Raw genomic sequence first — 19,609 nt, 5'->3', positions numbered from 1 at the left:
CTCTTGAAAATGTGAAGAAAAATTAACAATTTGAATATTAAGAAGTGAATTTAGCAACTTACCGAATTTGTAACAATATCGTATACACCACATTGTCCTTCGTCAAAGACAAAAATTGCATGTCTTCCGTTAGCATTTCTAAATCTTGAGCATCTCGCAGTTGGGAATGGCAGCGGATATGGCTCTGTGTGACGCTTTGCAAGTGAGACATATCGCAGTAGGTGTGTTGGGATCTTGTCCTTCTGTGGGTCATAAGCGCAATTATCTGTTTTTATATTGTCAATTAATTGAAGTGGTTTAATGTCCTGCAAATTTGTTTCCTCATTCGACATTATTTAATCTCGTTGAGATTGCAATCTTTGTACTTTTTCTAATTTGCATCAAGTAGTGATGCATTAATACTGTCAGGCAAAGAAAAAAGTTATTAGGACTTATAAATCGATTCCAATTATCTCATAAGGAGGGGAACAACGTATTGCAGTCTAACAAAAAAAATGTTTTGGGATTCAATTAATGAGTGTGATCTAGCACACAAAATTTGTTCATAAAAGGCTTTTTTTTCTCTTAGCACAGACCAGGAAGGCTACTTATTTTGCTTTTATTGTGAACAACTTTGGGATATTTATGGGCTACCAAAGTAAGGCTCACTTTGAAATTAATTGTAGAGTGATTAATCAATTCCATTTGTGAAATATTTTTCTTTCATAATTTTTTGATGACATTAAATCAAAATTGGACTTGGAAAAATAAAAGGAAATTTGAGATTTTTCAAATGTGAAATAAAATGAAATATATGATTTTGAAAATGGGAAATGAGGTGAGATGAAAGTGTAAAGTACTAACCAAGGTTGAATGTAGTAGGTTGGGTAGTTATTTTGAAATTACCTTTTGTATTTGGAGTGGTCGCTTAGCTTCCATCAGAAATGAGCCCAATTGATTTAGTTTCAATGGATGGTTGTTGGGCCATCAACGTGACCATATGCAGCTCAATCTACCCCAATGGAGAGGATTTTGTTTTCTTATTGCTTTGCAATTATTTTTGGAAGAAGTATGTTGTGTGCAACTTGTTCCTTAGAAATTGGGTGCTTTAAATAAGTTGGGCTAGAAGAACCTCTACTACCACATAGCAATTAGTTTTTGTTGGCCCAATTTTTGTTTTATTTGCCTGCCTCATTCATAAGTAATATAGGAAAGATCCAGCATACTAAGTTAAGTTATGCCCCAATAGAAACAACAATCTATTTGTACAATTAAAAGTTGATTCTTAGCTGATATTAAAAGTTCGTATATGTATTTGGTATTAATTTTGTCTTGCCTCCTCCAAAGTTTAATTCCATGGTAGGGTGGGAAACAAATATTTTCTCATGCATTCTATGTAGGATGGTGTATGTCGTATGTCATCTTTCCTAAACTCCAAATGCATTAGTTGATAAACTTCAATATAAATTTAATTCAAATTCATTTTCACTGTCATATTTTATCAAATCAACTATTTTCTGTCTTGTTTCATAACCATGTTTGTTAGGGTGAAATTTAGGGTTGATTCAATTAAGGATATGTCCAGTTTATGATTTCATTTTGTCATTAAATAAGAAATTAATTTTGTATGAAATGTTAATTGAAGCATGTAATCAAAATCATAAACAACGCAAAATTAATTTACTTTTAGAATTTGAACCGATTTGAAGAGTTTCACACGAGGATGTTGTCTGTAATACATGTTTAAACTACAACCTGATACAAGATATAAACTAAACTTTTTTTTCCTTTTTCAAAAATAGACATAAGGTAAAAGGATTTCACTTGATTAAACATCACTGGATAATACACAAAATCAGTCTTCTCCGTACATGGCTTACTTGGTATTAGAGGGACGATGTGGTGGAGATGGAGAAAGAACTTCGATATGAGTCTCCGTTGATTTGTCATTAGAACAATGGCAACACCCTTTGTTCTTGATTTTCTCCACATCACTACGCAGATTAAACAACATGCTGAAGGTTAGATTTTGGAATGTGGTTCGGCTCATGATCATCTCTGGATCTGAAACCTCCGAGACGAAAGACAATATGGTCACCAGCGAGGCATTTTTTTTGGTCCTTGGAGCAAATGGTCCATTAAACGCAGCAAATTCATTTCTTCTTGGTCATCCTTCATTTCACTGAAAAAATTAAAAGAAAAAAGGTTGTGACTAATTGAAGAGACTTAAATAGCACTGTGAAAAGGCCATTTAAACCCCAAATCACTACTTATTACACCTATAACTACATTTTCTAGCTTAAAAAATATAGAATAAACTTCTAACCTCGCTTGGGCCAAGGTTGTGTCATACAGTGACCTTCCGATGGTTGGGCTTTCGATAGTGGAGAAACCAATTCTTTTCCTGGCCTTCCACGGGGTTTCTTCTCTTCCATCATTTGATAGACCACTGATCTAGGCGGATACAGCTCCCCAACCTCCTCCCACCGTTCATCGGTATTTCTTCGTTGGCAGGTAGCCAAGCACTTCAATCTCCTATTTTTGTTTTGTTGGGATAACTCTTTCTGAAGATGGAGAATAGGAAATAGGTAGGCTTTAGAAATGGCTAACTGAACTAAACATAATGAATGGCCTGAGGTGTTTACAAATCGAATAGTTGCTCTTAGTTGTTAGACCCTAGGGAATGATTGCTACTCTGTGGAGTTGTCGAATCACATACATCTTTATTATGTAACATACGACATTTCCCTGACATAAGAAATGTATTGTTTGCAACACACATTTTTTGCATTAAATTATTTTTGAAAATTTATTTATTGAGAATGTTGAAGTCATATGCCAGACTGTCGATGCTTTCCTTTTTGGAGTTTGGAGTCTTACTAAGAGTTTGAGCTCTAATGGGCCTAATATGGTATACATATATATTTTTTTTGTAATGGACCAAGTATGGTACACCAAAAAAATAATTTGTATTTCAAAAATACCACTTCCAACAACATTTTAAATAAATTAGTAGAAAGATTAATCTCCAAGTTAATTAAACTAATATTTTGATTATGATTTCAATTATCACGATGTATAATTTTATTTTCTAAATGGCGACATGAAGAATTATTATAGTTTATTACCATGCATATATATTTTTATATATATAGTAAAATATCTAGAAATTCATACTCGATTAATTAATCAACTCGCTTAAATTATACTGTTGTCTGGTCTCGAGACGGGGACTATGTCGTAAATTAATAATTCGCTAAATTTATAATATAAATTTTTTTTTTTTGAAAAATACATAGGTCTCATTGAATATATAAATTAATATATTCTCCTCAAATGTTTAAAATATAGATTGGAAAATGAGTCCCCCAAAAAATATTACTAAATGATTGATAAAATAAAATAACATATATTACAATAAATATAATTAAAAAAAATTATATAAAACACAAGTTTTGCTACTGTGAGGATCAGAACTGTAACGTCCCCAAATTCCCTAATAAGGCTTAGTGCCTTGATTAAGGGGCTGGGAGAGCAATAATTGATTTAATTGCATTATTATGAGATGATATGCATGATTATATGAATTATGTTAGTTGTATTATAATGTGACTATATTGGCATGTTTAGGTGTATTAAGCATGCATGTGGGCATGTTTCTTATTAAAATGATATTTTCGTAATTTTGGCTCGTTGATGGCATATTTGAATATATGTGTATTTTATGATTGACGCCACATTATTATGTCGATAAATTTGGATTATTCGACACGAGACGATCCTAGGGAGCAAGTTAGCGGTTTAGTCATAACGATATCAAATACCCAGCTCGGGGTGAGCCTAGGGGTATTATATTAATTTATCGTTACCAGGATTTATGGGGTAATGGGAAATTATTTAGTGATTATTAGAGTATATTGGAGATAGCGGGAATTGTGAGGTGTTAATTATGATTAGCTCTCTCCCTCCCTTGATGTGCCTTGGAGCTTTGCTTTCTTTGATTGAAGTCAACCTTGAGAATTGAAGGATTGAAGCTGGGATTGGAGTGGGAAATAGTTCAGGGTTGTTCTCAGTCAGATAATGCAAGTAGACATATATTATGTAACAATTATCCAGATATTCAGCATGCTTAATCAAACAATCACAAGCATAATCACAATCATACACATTACAGGGGTCGAAGCCCTAATCAAATCTATATTTAACAACTGGGCCAAGCCCTAATCACATACATCACGTATTGGGTGGACTTTTCTTACCTTTGGTCCAAAAGCAAGCAAACAGGACTCCTGAAAATGATCCTCTTCCGAGCCCTAGCGGTAACTTAGTCACAACCCACAAATAACTTTCTAATTACCATTCGATTCCATAATAGAACCTGGGACCAATCCCATGCTCTCGGGCCCTCCAATTCCCCCACACTGGGTGGTGAAATTGTCCCTCGAGCCCTGGGCCTATGCCCTAAAAAATAAAAACTTAAGGCCTTTGAAAATGGCCTAGTGCCGCGACACAGCCATACAAGCGCCCTTATGCGAACCAACAAAAACTTGGAGGGTGTTTGGCTCCTTACCTAAAAAATTGCTTTTTGTTTTTAAAACCCAAAAAATATTTTATGAAAACAAGTAGCGGTGTTTGACATTATTTCCAGAAAATAATTTTTAAAAACAAAGTTACAAATATAGAAAATTTTGAGAACAACAAAAAGTTGTTTTTAGTTGTTCTCAATTTTTTCTCATATAACATTTTTAATTATTATTATCTCACATCACTTTCTCTCTCATTAATTTATCTCTCCTCACTTTTTCTCTCCTCACTTTCTCTAACATCACATTCTCTCTCATCACTTTTGATCTCCTTATGTTCTCTCTCATCACTTATTATCTCATTATGTTCTCTCTTATCACTTCCTATATCCTCATTTGGGTATGTCGGGATTAATTGGGAATTTATAGGACTATTTGAGGATTAGTGGGAAATGAGACACAAAGACTGTTTTTCCCTTGTAGGGCTTTGATGGGAGAGTTGTAAGGCAGAGGTATAGTGGTCATTTGGCTAGAGGATAGACTTAATACCTTAGAAGCCTTCAGAAACTAAAACAAGACAGATGTGGCATGGAAGGAATGATTCATTCAAGGATTCAACTCTGGGATGGCCTAGAGCGATAGGATCGCTTCAGTACATGAGATTTCTGCCTACGCTCGGGCAGTAGGGATGGCCCTTGCTATAATGGATGCGAGAGATGAGACATGGAGTTAGAGTGTCGTAGGGCAGGAAGCTCGGGCAATGGTATCCCCATTTGTGGGATCATGTAAGGGTGAAGGCCCAGTAACCAAAAAAAAAGACCCCCGATAGTTCTACTACTCTTGATCCTGAGTGTGGATTTGTCTGTCAAAAAAGGGACAACCACGGATTGTAAGAAATGATGTAAGATTATGAGAATGTAACAAATTGGTGGTTGATTTCATACTTGTTGACTCATAAAAGTCAATTTGTTGATAATTGAGTGGTACAATTATTAATTTTGTACATCAAAGGCTTAATCATACAATTTATTTTGTGAATAATGTGTTTATTTTGTTCATAGCCATGATTAAATACTTTCACGAATGTTTATTAGTAACTTTTAGTCACTAATTGTACTCATAAACTGCATGGAAGTCAAATTTTTTTTGGAACTTTAGTGGTATGATTTATGTTCATAATCAACAAAAACTTATTAGTATGGTAGATTTTGTCTCTAATGTGTCCACTTTATTGTTGCTGATGACAAAATAGCAAATGTGCCTTTGAAAATCAATTGTTCGACACTTTACTAGTACCATTAGTGATCATAATTATCAAGAGCTTAATCATGCGATTAATTTTCTCTAAAAATAGTCTATTTTATTTAGTATCTTGAAAAAAATACCAAATTGATAATCGATTTGTCACTAAAATTTCAAATTTTACCTGTTGACTCTTAACAGTTTACATTATCTAACTTTAGTAGCATGATTAATTTTGTCTAATATATTCATTTTATGCAAGATCATGATAAACTATGAAAATGGTGTTCAAATATTGATAAAGTAAGTGTTGAGCCATAAAAATGAACTTTTAATACTTTAGTATTACAATTAATAATCTTGATCAACAAAAATTAAAATAATTTTTTTATATATACTTTTGTGTTACTTAAATTACCAGAATGATTATTACAAACATACATACATATATATATATATATATTTATATCTATTCAAGAGTATTTATCTAAAGCTTACATTAGAAAATCATTATCAATTTTTTCTTTTATATTTAAACGTAACAGATTTTTTTTTTACAGATTTTTTTTTTACTAATTAACTAATTTAGTGCACAAGTTCTTAACTTATATCAAATACATTTGAGTATTTCAAATAATTACAAAATCAGGAATTTTAGCACAATAGATATTGAGTAAAATTATATTATATCCTAACCTACTCAATTAAAAACATAAACAAAGTTACAAAAAATACTTGTATCACACTATAAAATGATTATTTTTAATTGTTTATTTAAATATTTTGGTCTGAATTTAATTTTTGGCCTCCACTCACTCTGGCTTGTAGTAGTTTCACATTCATATATAACTAGAGTTTTTCAAGACCAACTTGAAGATCTTTATCTTGTATTTGATGCATGGTCAATAAGTTAGAATAATGTGGAGTTTGTTTAATTACCAAAAAGGCATATTCATTTTTCATATTTATGTTGTACGTTTTATCCCCCGTCACCTAAGTATAGAATAGTATGACAGACTAAATATATCATATCCTCTCACTTATTTAAATTGTTGAGGTCATTGGTCAACACAACACATTATGTGTGATGTTAGGTTAACAAAAAATTGCAGTTGGAAAACGTTCATGATATAATGAACTGAACAAATTCACTTCTCCTATTGATTTACTCAATAACTATGCCACATGTTCATCCTATAATTTCAATAAACTATTTAAAATAAACCCTACGCATAGGGTACATATTGGTACCATCATCCTACCTCAGACACGTTCTTCATCAAACCCTCATACTCATAAAATCAAGCTCACTACTTTCAAATTCTCGCCAAAGTTATTTGCATGAATATTTTTGTTTAAATCTAATATATTCATGTTTAACTATTGTTGAATGTGAAATATAATGGATTCTGATTCATCAACATACTCGTATAATCGTCTGGTTCTCCCTGAGGTACAACGACCCCAACCAGACCCGCTGGAGTGGGAAGAGTTCACTCATTATAGGATAACAACCCTACCACCGGAACCTATACAAAACATCAATGATCTTCATGAGAAATAGGAGGTGATGGAAAGTGAAATAATCTTTATAAATTTAGAGAACCGTAGGTTGGAACAAAGCACTCGTTCATTGAAAGATAGGATATCGCAATTGGAAGCCCAAGTGGAAGAGAAGACTAAGGAATTTGAAGATCATAGGTCGGGTTGTTTCATGCCTGATTATCAGCGGATATCCCACGCTGTCGAAGAACTTAAGAAAAAAATGATTACTAGATACCAAGAGTATTTGGATCTGAAAGTGAAAAAAATTATGGGTTGTGATGTGATAATGGATGGATGTCAATGATCAAGATCACCTCTGTTGTTTCATGCACAAGTGGTTCTTCCTTGTTCGAGTTAGAGGTGCATTAAGATGCGGTTGGCAAGTTCAGGCGACCGATTATATCAAAACTTGTTGCAAATCATAATCTATTAAGTTGACTACAATTATTGTAACATATTTATCTTATTAGTTCTATCCATGATGATGATCAACTCTATTGTAACATATTTATCTTAATTTAATTAACTGTATTTTAGTTGCTTAAACAAAGTGTAAGTAATTACGCTTATACTTGTTCATTGCTCAGGTTCAGGGGACGTAAGTATCGTACGCAGATCATACTCATATAGGAGAAACAAAGTAATGTTTACACCTTAATTTGAATTATTAGTTTAAAAACTTACAAGGTCAGGTCAGGTTCATACGAATACATTTCTTTTTAGCCAAATGAGTAGCTACGACCAGCCTACTAAACTTCAGAGTCTAGAAGCCACCTAATGCAGAAGCATCACTATACCATACACTGCTCAAAGAACTAACAGCCGACTAGACAGAGCATGGAGTTGAATGTTGACCCTTAAATATGGTAGTTGCATTTTACTCGACATCTTTTGCTTATGTTGGTGGTCTATCAAAAATAGTTTAGTAGCAGGATTAATTTAAATCAACTCGAGTTAAACCATCGCGCTATGTTTTTAAGAAGAATTTGTCAAATAATGCCAACTGCAATAAAGTGCTACCAAACATGCATTATAAGCCATGCTTATTCAACTCCTAAAAGTTTCATAAGTAGATATGTCTATGGTTCATCAAAACAATGTGTTGCTTCTAAGTAATTTTCATGATGTGTTAAGTAATTTAAATGATGTGTTCCGTAACACAAAACAAGTAGCACGTAACTAAAATTGGTATATTATGATTGTGTATTAAGTTTCTTTGGACAATTTTATTTTGTTTTATTTCTTTAATGTTGGGATAAGTGAATTAACAATAATTAAGTTTGAGATATTATTCACATGGTTTGAGAATATATTATGTGGTAGAAACAAAGTTATAATTTTTTTTAAGTTGTGTTAAAAAAAAAACTATAGATGCATGGGAGAATATTTTAGCATTACTTATTTTTGCTAGTATATTTGACACTAACATTAATTTATTTTTTAAACTAAAATAAAAAATGTTATAGATTGTACAACGTTTTTAACATTAATTCATTTTGCCAATATATTTGACAATAGTTCAGTTAGATTTATATTTAGCAATAAAAAATAAATTATAAGTGGTTGAATGTTTGACATATAGAAATAGAAAAGGGGAGAGGATAAAGAAGGTGATAAACCAAATACTAAGGATAATGACATACTAAGGTCCACTAAAACAGAAAAGGTGATAAACCACATAGACGACATTCAACTAGTTCGTCATACATCTTAAGATTTTGCTTCTTCACTATTGTCAGAACTTGATGTCCTCCAACTCTTGGAAGCAACGACCCATAATGTCTATTGCGTCCCGCATTTCACCAATGTTCTTGTAGTTCAATCCCTTCTTTTCAATTTTTGCACGAACTAATGGTGTGTTCTTCGCAGCCTCATCAAACTCCTGAATCTCCTCACGAATGAAATGATCAACATCCAATGGTTCTGTCTTCTCTGGTTCTTTGTACGCCGGTTTCGAAACAACCTCCCGGGGACCCATGGTAGTTAACTTTATTGCTGGTGCCACTTCAGTCATTTGAAGGTTCAATGACTTGGGTACATGAAGAAGGTAGGCATTCCTGTTACTATCCCAGATTGAGTTCACGCCTTCATCGAACTTTGAGCCAGATTCATAAATGTTCACATCCTTCCCCTCCCTTGAATCTTTGTTGGAGCTTGCCATCACGTTCTCCTACGGAAAAATCTGATATTAACCTCTCGGAGTAACAAAGAAAATTGGAATGGGATGCTTGTGTTGTTTGCGTGCATGCAATTAGTGGGATTACAAGTTCTTTGGGCATTATATAGGGTAAATCGTCAAAGAATAACTTTGTTAATAAAAACAATTCTGAATCATGGAAAAAACACGTGCCACCACGTTGCATTGAAAATTATTGGTGCATGGAAAGTAAGTTTGAGCTTGGGGACTTAATTTTGATTTAAATGGATGTGTCAAATAGTGTTTAATATAAATATTTTGTTAACCACAATTTTGGAGTACGTCCCATCATATAGATACTGAAAATATACATGTAAGATTAAATAGTTCATATGGTCAAATTATAATCAAGTATATGACAGTGAACTAGTTTATTAATGGGACGTGTTAGGTGAACAAAAGATTTTTGTTTCAGTGTTCTTAGATATTCACTTTGTTATGGAATTCTGAATATTCCAACAATTATTATCGATGTACTTAGTAAGTGTGGTGAATAGTCCAACCAAATAATGGGTGGGGACCAATTTCTTGACTTCGAATACAACACAATTATGGCATTTCCAATTACTGAAGTATCACTTGTCCATACCCTATAGATATTCTGGGCCCACATCATCAATACCCTCCCTATTGCTTAATAAATGATCATGTACTCCAATCTTCAAAATCTCAGCTCCTCCATATTGATATCTCAATTTAACATATTTATCTTGAACTCTCTTTGCAGACCTTGGCAATGGATTCTGATTCATTAATTAACTCATGTAATATTTAGGCGTTCCCCGAGCTCGACTGACAATGTCTAGACCCATCGGAGTGGGAAGAGTTTACTCACTACAGAGTAACAAGCCTACCCCCAGATCCTATACAGTACATCAATGATCTACATGAGAAATTGGAGCAAAGGGAAAGCAAAATTTTTTTTATAAATTTTGATATTCGTATGTCGGAAGAAAGAACCAATTCATTGAAAGAGAGGATCATAGAATTGGAAGTAGAGTTGGAAGTTAAGACAAAGAAATTAGAGGAACTTCAGTCGGGTCTTCTCACAGCTCAGTATCAATAGATGTCCCGAGCAGTGGAGGAGCTTAAGAAGGAAGCGGTTAGTAAATAAGAACAGTATCTTCATATGAAAGTGAAGAATATATTGGGACGTGATGTGCCAGTGGATCGACGAACATGCTAAAGGTATTCGAGAGAAATTGTAGGGCATATAGGTTGCTGATTCTTTGTTGAAGATTGAGAACGAGGGAAGTGGGCTCGTTTATTTTTTTCATTTCAACTTCCAGCGAAAGTGAATGAAAAACCTATGTTAATGACTTAATTATTGAAGAAAATACCCTTATTAATAATTTTTAATTATGTATTCTAGAGACTTTAGTTTTCGTAGATACATACTTAATATTGACAAATGAGTCTTTTTTATGTAGTATTTTTTATGTTTGGTATTGAGTACAAAATAGTTGTAGTCCAAATAAACTTAAATTAGCTTAATAGACATCATAGCTAGTTTTAGGTAAATGAACACCTATTACGAGCCTATTGTCCATAGGTCTGTAGAAGTTACATAATTAATTGACAACTTACACAACTTATATATAACTTATACACCTTAACATCGGGTGGCGCAATTTTAAATATTAACTGTTAATGAAACTCTTAAAACACATGAATAGTGGGTGGTACACTAGTGTAAGTTAAGTCAAAAGAACAATTACTCAATCACTCAAAGTGTGTGAGGAGTGATAGAGTTTTTTTGCTTAAGAATATGGGCAACCAACGGGTACTCGCGTTAGGTTACTAATGAACATTGAAACATATATCATATTCATTTGCATATAGGATGTAATTAAAATGAAAAGTGGATCATTCATAAACTGTAATACCAGTGTAGTTTTAATTTTCTCATTTACATAACACTACTATAACAAAATGCTTAGATGAAGTGACTATTATCATCCTACTTAGGCCCAATATTAGAATTAGTAGGAATATCACTGTACCACTGATGGAATTGGAGATTGTTGTCTCCGGCGAAGCTCGATTGAGACTGCATGAGGTCTAGCCCTAAGCTGGACTATTACAAGAAGGTTCGTAATCTTTTTCTGTTGTGTGAGCTGCAGGATTAAATTTGCAAGTAGCCCTATTATGCCTTAACTGGTTGCAGTTGTGACACCTATTTTTCCTACATCTCCCATTTTGTGTGTCCTTCTCTTTTGATTTTTATTTGTTCGATTCCCTTCCCTTCGTTCTTACCACATCTGGGTCTTAGATTACTCTGTTGGCGGGGTGATCGGGGCCGTTAGTAGGAGCCACATTTGAAACTTGGTGTACAGATTCGAAATCCACTAACATTGACTTAAATTTTTGTTCCATACGTGACATTTCATTCATTTCCTCTTCATAAGTTTCATTCTGTTTTGTGGCATAGTACCCCATTGCATTGAAACGTGAAGTTAAAGATCCCCATCTTGTACAAACTAGCACATTCGGTGGCACCCTTGAGTGGGATAAAATGTTTAACCCAATCGTGTTTTTCACATCCTTCTTCCACCGGTCCTAATAAAGAGAATGAGGAATGCATGGTATGTTGAGGTGCTTCATAACTGCAAATATATGTCGACATGGAACTCCATCTGACTCGAACAACATACATGTACAATTTATAAGACCATCAGCAATATGGTAGCGCACTCTACTTTGTACAAGTCCCTTTGGAAACCACATCGGTGAGTAAAACCTAAAGTCAAGGGATACATTGGTGGATTCCACTGAGTAAGTCAGGGCACTCGTGATCTGTTCCTCGACTTTTTTGTACATGTTTCTTGTCAAAATCGAAGCCACCTGTTCATAGTACTGTCGGAGGATGTTCGATGGTAATTGTGGCATATTATGCTTGTTGATTGATAACTCCTGAACTAACAGTTATTTCATGTGCTTTTGAACTTATAAATGTGAAAAAAAATCGTTGGTGATGATAGTTTATTATTAGCTTTTGTAACTAACTTTTGTGTTTTTATGATCTTAGTCAAGTTTAGTTATTTTTGTAGTTTTTAATAGCTAATGGGTTGAAGACAATAGTTTCATGGATAGATATTTGTACAAAGAATGAACTAACATGTGAAGCTATCTAAGTTGAATTTTGATTGCTGAATTAGCAGGTTTGAAGCAGCAAAGTAGATTTGCTGAAGCATTTTGATCAGGCTAATTTTGGACACCTAAGCGTACTTGGAAATTTAGAGGGTGAGCTGGAATAGTGGCTGAGATGGCAAGTACAATAAGCATGAGTAAAAAATTGGAAGTAAATGTCAAAGGAAAGAAAGAGGAGACCCACGTATATACCAAAAGGAGGGGCAATATTGTACTTGTACGGACAAATTGGGAAACCTAGAGGTACAAGGGAAGCATCAGCCACATATTGAGGGAGTCTGCCATTTTTGGAAAAGAAAAAGCAAGAAAGAAAGGAAAAAAAACTAGAAATCACACAAGAAAATGAGGGGGGCGCATAAAGGAGCTCAAGCATCATTTGGATTTGTTCTTTCTCCTATTTCTAAACTTCATTTTATATTTTCTAGTTTGATTTCTATTCTGAATATTAATGGGCTGCATTGAATTTGGTTTAATGCTCTTTAACTCAACCATGAACTAATTTTTGTGTGGCTTGAATTGTTGATTAACCCTATGTTATATTGTAGTGATTTCTTGTGCCTTATTTTAGTGAAATCTCTCTCGTTCATTCAAGTGTGCTTATGGTTAATTTCTTGTTGTTGTTTAGCCAGCAATGGCAAGATTGTTTAATTATGTTTAATGCTAGAAGGATGAAATACAATGTAGAGAACTTGGATGACACAAGTCATAATCTAGGTTAGGTTATGTTAGTAAGTAACATAGGGATGTGTTATTTGCCTTGTGTAACTTTTGAGAATTGAACCTTGAATTTGCATTCGTAAATCTGATTTGGCATAGGAATATGTTTAATTAGGTATAAGAATCAATATCATAAAATTTGGGATAGTTTTATGAATGTTTAATAAATTCTTGTTCACCTGGGAGTTTTGCTAAAATATTGTTGCCACAATCAGTTCAGGATAACTAACATAGGGGGAATCAATAATTCAAGTCCATTTTACAATCCACATATTTCTTTCAAATTTCTTTGTTTATTCAATTTTATTTTCACTATATTATCTTCTTAATATTTCGTTTAGCTTATAAACAACCCATTTGATTATTAATACTTTTAAGTTGTTTAGTAATTGTTTTTCCTATTTTTCTATTTTGCAATCCCTGTGGAGACGATCTACTTATCACTGTATTACTTGTGTGATTATGTGAACTTGCATATTTAAATCAAATATTATTTTCAGAACATGTTTTTGGCGCTGTTTCTGGGGATTGGAATTAGAAATTTTTGTAATATCTATTACTTGCAATTTAATTTTTTTTCTTTGTTTTTCTAACCTTGCTTGCTTGTTCTTATGTTTTCTCAGGTGATCTACTGTATGAACGAGCAAGAAGTCATTGAACTAGCTCCTATTGACCCTGAGATTGAACGAATAGTCAGAAGAAGACTAAGGGAACAATGGGCTCAAAATCGCCTTAATATGGCTGAAGAGGTTGAAGGAGTTGAGGGTGCTAATAATATCACTAACGCGATTGTTATGGTTAATGATAGATAGAGGGAGCCATAGGGGAGTATGTTGTCCCCATGTTCAATGAGTTCAATCCAGGCATTGTTAGGCCTGAAATTCAACCACCCAAATTCGAGTTAAAGCCTGTGTTGTTCCAAATGTTGCAAACAGTGGGTCAACTTAGTGGGCTGCCTACTGAGGATCCTCATCTTCATCTTCGTTCATTTTTGGAGTTGAGAGATTCTTTCAAGCTACAAGGAGTGAGTGACGAGGCCCTAAGGTTGTAATTGTTCCCTTTCTCTTTGAGGGATCGAGCTAGATCTTGGCTAAACACCCTTCCTCCCGACTCGGTGACTACATGGAATGAGTTGGCTGAAAAATTCTTGATGAAGTACTTTCCTCCTACCAAAAATGCCAAGTTTTGTAATGAAATCATGTCTTTTCAACAGCTCGAAGATGAATCCTTTTGTGAAGCTTGGGAGAGATTCAAAGAGTTATTGAGAAAGTGTCCACACCATGGGATTCCGCATTGTATACAAATGGAAACATTCTATAATGGGCTAAATTCTTCCACTCGCATGGTGTTGGATGATTTAGCTAATGGGGCTATTCTCTCTAAGTCCTACAATGAAGCCTATGAGATTTTGGAAAGGATTGCGAGCAAACATTACCAATGGTCCAATGCTAGAGCCTCAACAAGTCGAAAAGTAGTTGGTATACTTGAAGTGGATGCATTAACAGCTTCAAGTTTCATCAATGGCTAACCTTCTCAAGAACATAAGTTTGGGGGAAATGGTACAACCAGCTACTATAGGACAAATTGCTGATGTGTCTTGTGTTTATTGTTGAGATGGGCACACTTTTGAGAGTTGTCCTTCGAATTCCACTTCAGTTTGTTATGTGAGGGATCAAAATGCCAACCGTAGTAACCCATATTCAAACTCTTATAATCTGGGGTGGAGGCAGCATCCAAATTTCTCATGGTGGGGTCAAGGAGCTAGTTCAAGCAGAGCACCAATGCAAAACAAGCCTACATATCCACTGGGGTTTTCTCAACAGCCACCAAGAGCTCAACCACCTCCTCCTCAAGTGTCTCAATCAAGCTCGTTGGAGAGTTTAATGAAAGAATATATGGCCAAGAATGATGTTGTGATTCAAAGCCAAGCGGCATCGTTGAGGAACCTAGAGATTCAAGTGAGGCAACAAGCTAATGAGCTAAGAATAGACCACAAGGCACCTTGCCTAGTGATACCAAAAATCCAAGGAGAGATGATAAGGAGCATTGCAAGGTGGTTACCTTGAGGAGTGGTAAAAATCTGGAGTTAACTGAGGATAATTCTAAGAGCAACAGCGAGCCCACTTCAATCCAAAGTAGTGTGGAAAAGGAAGACAGAGTTGTAAGTTCGAAAATGTCAAATGTTGATCCTGAAGCAATTGCTGCAACAATTCCTCAGCAAAATGTAACAGAATAGCCTATGAGCAAGCCACCTCCACCATTTCCTCAGCAATTTCAAAAGCAGCAGCAAGATGGTCAATTCCGAAGATTTTTAGATGTTTTGAAACAGCTTCACATCAATATACCATTGGTTGAAGCTTTGGAACAAATGCCCAACTATGTGAAGTTTTTTAAGGATATTTTAACTAAAAAGAGGAGGCTTGGATAATTTGAAACAGTGGCTTTAACTGAAGGTTGTAGTGCTATATTGAAGAATAAAATTCCTCCTAAATTGAAAGACCCGGGCAGCTTTAGAATTCCTTGTTCTATTGGTGGTAGAGATGTTGGTAGAGCACTTTATGACTTGGGGGCTAGTATCAATTTGATGCCCATGTCGATTTTCAAGAAGTTAGGAATTGGAGAAGCAAGGCCAACCACTGTCACTTTGCAACTAGCAGATTGTTCTATGGCCCACCCGAAAGGAAAAATTGAAGATGTTCTAGTGCAAGTTGATAAATTCATTTTTCCGGCCGATTTCATCATTCTTGATTATGAAGCAGATAGAGATGTTCCTATTATCTTTGGTAGGCCATATCTAGCTACCGGGAGCTACAATGATGGGTGCGGAGATGTTCCTATTATATTTGAGGAATGCTCTCGGTTGAATGTAATCGAGTAAGTTGTAGCTAAAAAATTCCACAAGGAAGCTTTTAAAGATGGAATGGGGGTGAGGTCACTTGAAGAGCTTGAAGACTTAAGTGAAGAGGAAGAAAACCAAGTTACATGGGTGGAGTCAAAGCAGCCCTTTACTAAATTTAGGAGGCCTTTTAAGTCCTTGGACTTGTCGGAAGGGAATTTTAAGCCTCCTAAGCCCTCTATTCAAGAGCCACCAAGTTAGAGTTGAAGCCTTTGCCTAATCACTTGAAGTATGCCTATTTGAGAGATAACGAGACTTTGTTCATAATTATTTCAGCCATGTTAGGAGATGGAAAAGAGCGGTTGTTGCTTGATGTTTTGAAGGGATACACAAGGGCCATTGTTTGGACCATGGTGGATATAAAGGTTATAAGTCCCTCATTTTGTATGCATAAAATTATGTTGGAAGATTGTTGTTATAATTCTATTGAGAAGCATCAAAGGCTTAATCCTATCATGAAGGAAGTGGTTAGAAAAGAGATAATTAAATGGCTCGATTATAGATTTTTTTACCCAATTTCGGATAGATCTTGGGTCAGCCCGATTCAGTGTGTTCCTAAGAAAGGCGGAGTCACGGTGGTGGCTAATGAAAATAATGAGTTGATTCCCAAAAGAACAGTTACAGGGTGGCGTGTTTATATGGACTACCGAAAGCTGGATAAGGCCACTCAGAAAGACCATTTCTCGTTGGAATTCATTGATCAAATTCTTGTTCAATTAGCGGTAAAGGAGTTTTATTGTTTCCTTGACGGGTATTCAGGCTATAATCAGATTTCCATTGCGCCAGAAGACCAAGAGAAGACTACATTCACTTGTCCTCATGGCACTTTTGCCTTTAGAAGGATGTCGTTTGGGTTGTGCAATGCTCCCGCCACTTTCCAACGTTGTATGATGGCGATTTTTTCAAAAATGGTAGAAACATCTCTTGAAGTCTTCATGGATGATTTTTCAGTATTTGGTGAATCCTTTGACACTTTTTTGGCTAACTTGGAGCAAGTCTTGGCTAGATGTGAAGAAACAAACTTGATACTCAATTGGGAAAAATGTCATTTCATGGTACAAGAAGGCATTGTTTTGGGTCATAGAATTTCTAACAAGGGCATAGAAGTGGATAGAGCAAAGCTTAAAGTCATTGAAAAATTACCACCACCTACACAGTCAAGGGGATTAGAATCTTTTTGGGGCATGCGGGCTTCTATAGGAGGCTTATACAAGATTTTTCAAAGATCTCCAAGCCCCTTGCATTTGAGTTCACTAAGGAGAGTCAAAAAGCATTTGTGACTTTGAAGAAAGCCCTTATCACCGCACCCATCATTGTAGCTCTGGATTGGTCTCTTCCTTTTGAATTAATGTGTGATGCTAGTGACTTTGTTATGGGTGTCGTACTTTGGCAGAAAAAAGATAAGGTGTTTCATTCAATTTATTATGCAAGCAAGACATTAGCCGACGCTCAATTGAACTATACCACCACTGAGAAAGAACTTTTGGCAGTGGTGTTTGCTTTTGACAAGTTTAGAGCTTATCTTTTGGGGTCTAAAGTCTTGGTTTACACAGACCATTTAGCGATCAAGTATCTAATAGCCAAGAAGGATGCTAAGCCAAGACTTATTCGATCGGTGCTTCTTCTTCAAGACTTTGACTTGGAAATTTGGGATAGAAAAGGAGCGGAGAACCAAGCGGCTGACCATTTATCTAGGCTTGAAGCTGGTAGTGAAAAGCAAGAGGAAGGCCCTATTAAAGAGACATTCCTCGATAAGCAATTGTTGGTAATGAACCAAGTCACTACACCATGGTATGTTGATTTTGTCAACTACTTGGTGAGTGTGTTACAACCACTTGATTTAAATAGGTTGCAACTCAAGAAATTCTTTCATGATGTGAGATTTTATTATTGGGATGAGCCCTATTTGTGCAAGCATTGTCCAGATCGAATCATGAGGTGTTGTGTGCCTGAGGATGAAGTTTTGAGTATACTAGAGCATTGTCATTCCACTCCTTATGGTGGGCATTTTGGTGGGCAAAGGACAGTAGCTAAAGTTGTTCAATCGGGGTACTATTGGCCTTCTATTTTCAAGGATGCTCATTCATTTGCTAAAAGATGTGATTGTTGCCAACGTGTTGGAAATATTTCAGCAAGGAATGAAATGCCTTTGAATTGCATCCTTGAAGTGGAATTTTTCGATGTTTGGGTAGTCAACTTCATGGGGCCATTTCCACCGTCATTCAGAAATTTGTATATCTTGGTGGCGGTTGACTATGTCTCTAAGTGGGTTGAAGCAGTGGAAAGTCCTACCAATGAGTCCAAGGTGGTCATGAGGTTCTTACATAAGCATGTTTTCACCCACTTTGGCACTCCAAGGGCGCTTATAAGTGATGAAGGCACCCACTTTGTGAACAATATTTTGGCAGCTTTGTTAGCCAAATATAGTGTGAAACACAAGATTGCTACAACTTACCACCCTCAAACAAATGGTCAAGCAGAAATATCCAATAGAGAGATCAAAGGAATCCCAGACAAAGTGGTGAATCCTAGTAGAAAAGATTGGTCTCAGGGATTGGATGATGCTCTTTGGGCCTATAGAATGACTTTCAAAACCCCTTAGGGAATGTCACCGTATCGTTTGGTTTTTGGGAAAGCTTTCCATTTGCCCGTTAAGTTGGAGCATAAGGCATATTGGGCCACTAAGAACTTGAATATGGATCTCCAAGCTGCTGGAGAAGCTCATAAATTACAATTAAATGAGCTGGAAGAGATGAGGTTTTTCTCCTATGAAATGCTAAGTTGTATAAGGAGAAAACTAAGAGGTGGCATGACCAGAAAATTCAAGCTCGAGTCTTTGAGAAAAACAGAAAGTGTTACTCTTTAACTCACGCTTGAAACTGTTTCTTAGCCAATTGAAGTCCCACTGGTCAGGCCCATTCACCGTGGTGAAATTTTATCCCTTTGGAGCTGTTGATGTTCAGGAAGAACAATCTGGAAGGGAATTTAAAGTGAATGGGCAGCGCTTGAAACATTATTGGGGAGGTGAGGTCGACCGCGAGAAGACCTCCATCACTTTGGAAGATCCTTAAAGTCATTGTTGTTTTGGGTTGTCAAGTGATTCAGGCACTAATGGTAAGGCAACCCAAAAAGGAAGAATTGTAAAATAATATGTATATAGAAAAAAAACAATATTAATTTTATATAAATATATATGTAGTTGATGTTATTCTAATTTCTTTTAGTTCTTTAGTTATGTTAGTTTAATTTCATGTGATTATGTTATTTTTGGAAGTGGTGTTACATTTGTTCTTGTATTTCAGGGGTTAAAAGGTGAAAAATTGGCATTCTTAAAGTCAGTTTTGGGTCTGATGGTTTTGC

At 35.3% G+C, this 19,609-nt stretch overlaps 2 protein-coding genes and 1 non-coding gene across 3 annotated transcripts; 2 read left to right on the top strand and 1 right to left on the bottom strand.

Moving 5' to 3' along the window:
- Positions 1 to 14,533: 14,533 nt before the first annotated feature.
- On the bottom strand, positions 14,534 to 14,640 carry LOC133793106 (small nucleolar RNA R71). Its single transcript, XR_009874566.1, has one exon. It is a non-coding gene; the product is annotated as a small nucleolar RNA R71 (small nucleolar RNA).
- Positions 14,641 to 15,592: 952 nt separating this feature from the next.
- Positions 15,593 to 16,231, top strand: LOC133792018 (uncharacterized). Its single transcript, XM_062229927.1, has 2 exons — positions 15,593 to 15,733; positions 15,827 to 16,231. The coding sequence occupies exons 1-2, from the start codon at positions 15,593 to 15,595 to the stop codon at positions 16,229 to 16,231; spliced, it is 546 nt and encodes a 181-aa protein (XP_062085911.1).
- Positions 16,232 to 18,854: 2,623 nt separating this feature from the next.
- Positions 18,855 to 19,320, top strand: LOC133792017 (uncharacterized). The gene is made up of 2 exons (XM_062229925.1): positions 18,855 to 19,006; positions 19,140 to 19,320. The coding sequence occupies exons 1-2, from the start codon at positions 18,855 to 18,857 to the stop codon at positions 19,318 to 19,320; spliced, it is 333 nt and encodes a 110-aa protein (XP_062085909.1).
- Positions 19,321 to 19,609: the final 289 nt, after the last annotated feature.

The sequence above is a fragment of the Humulus lupulus genome, chromosome 7 (genome assembly GCF_963169125.1).
Source record: "Humulus lupulus chromosome 7, drHumLupu1.1, whole genome shotgun sequence".
Lineage (NCBI taxonomy): Eukaryota > Viridiplantae > Streptophyta > Magnoliopsida > Rosales > Cannabaceae > Humulus > Humulus lupulus.
This window is presented reverse-complemented; position numbering and strand designations above follow the sequence as displayed.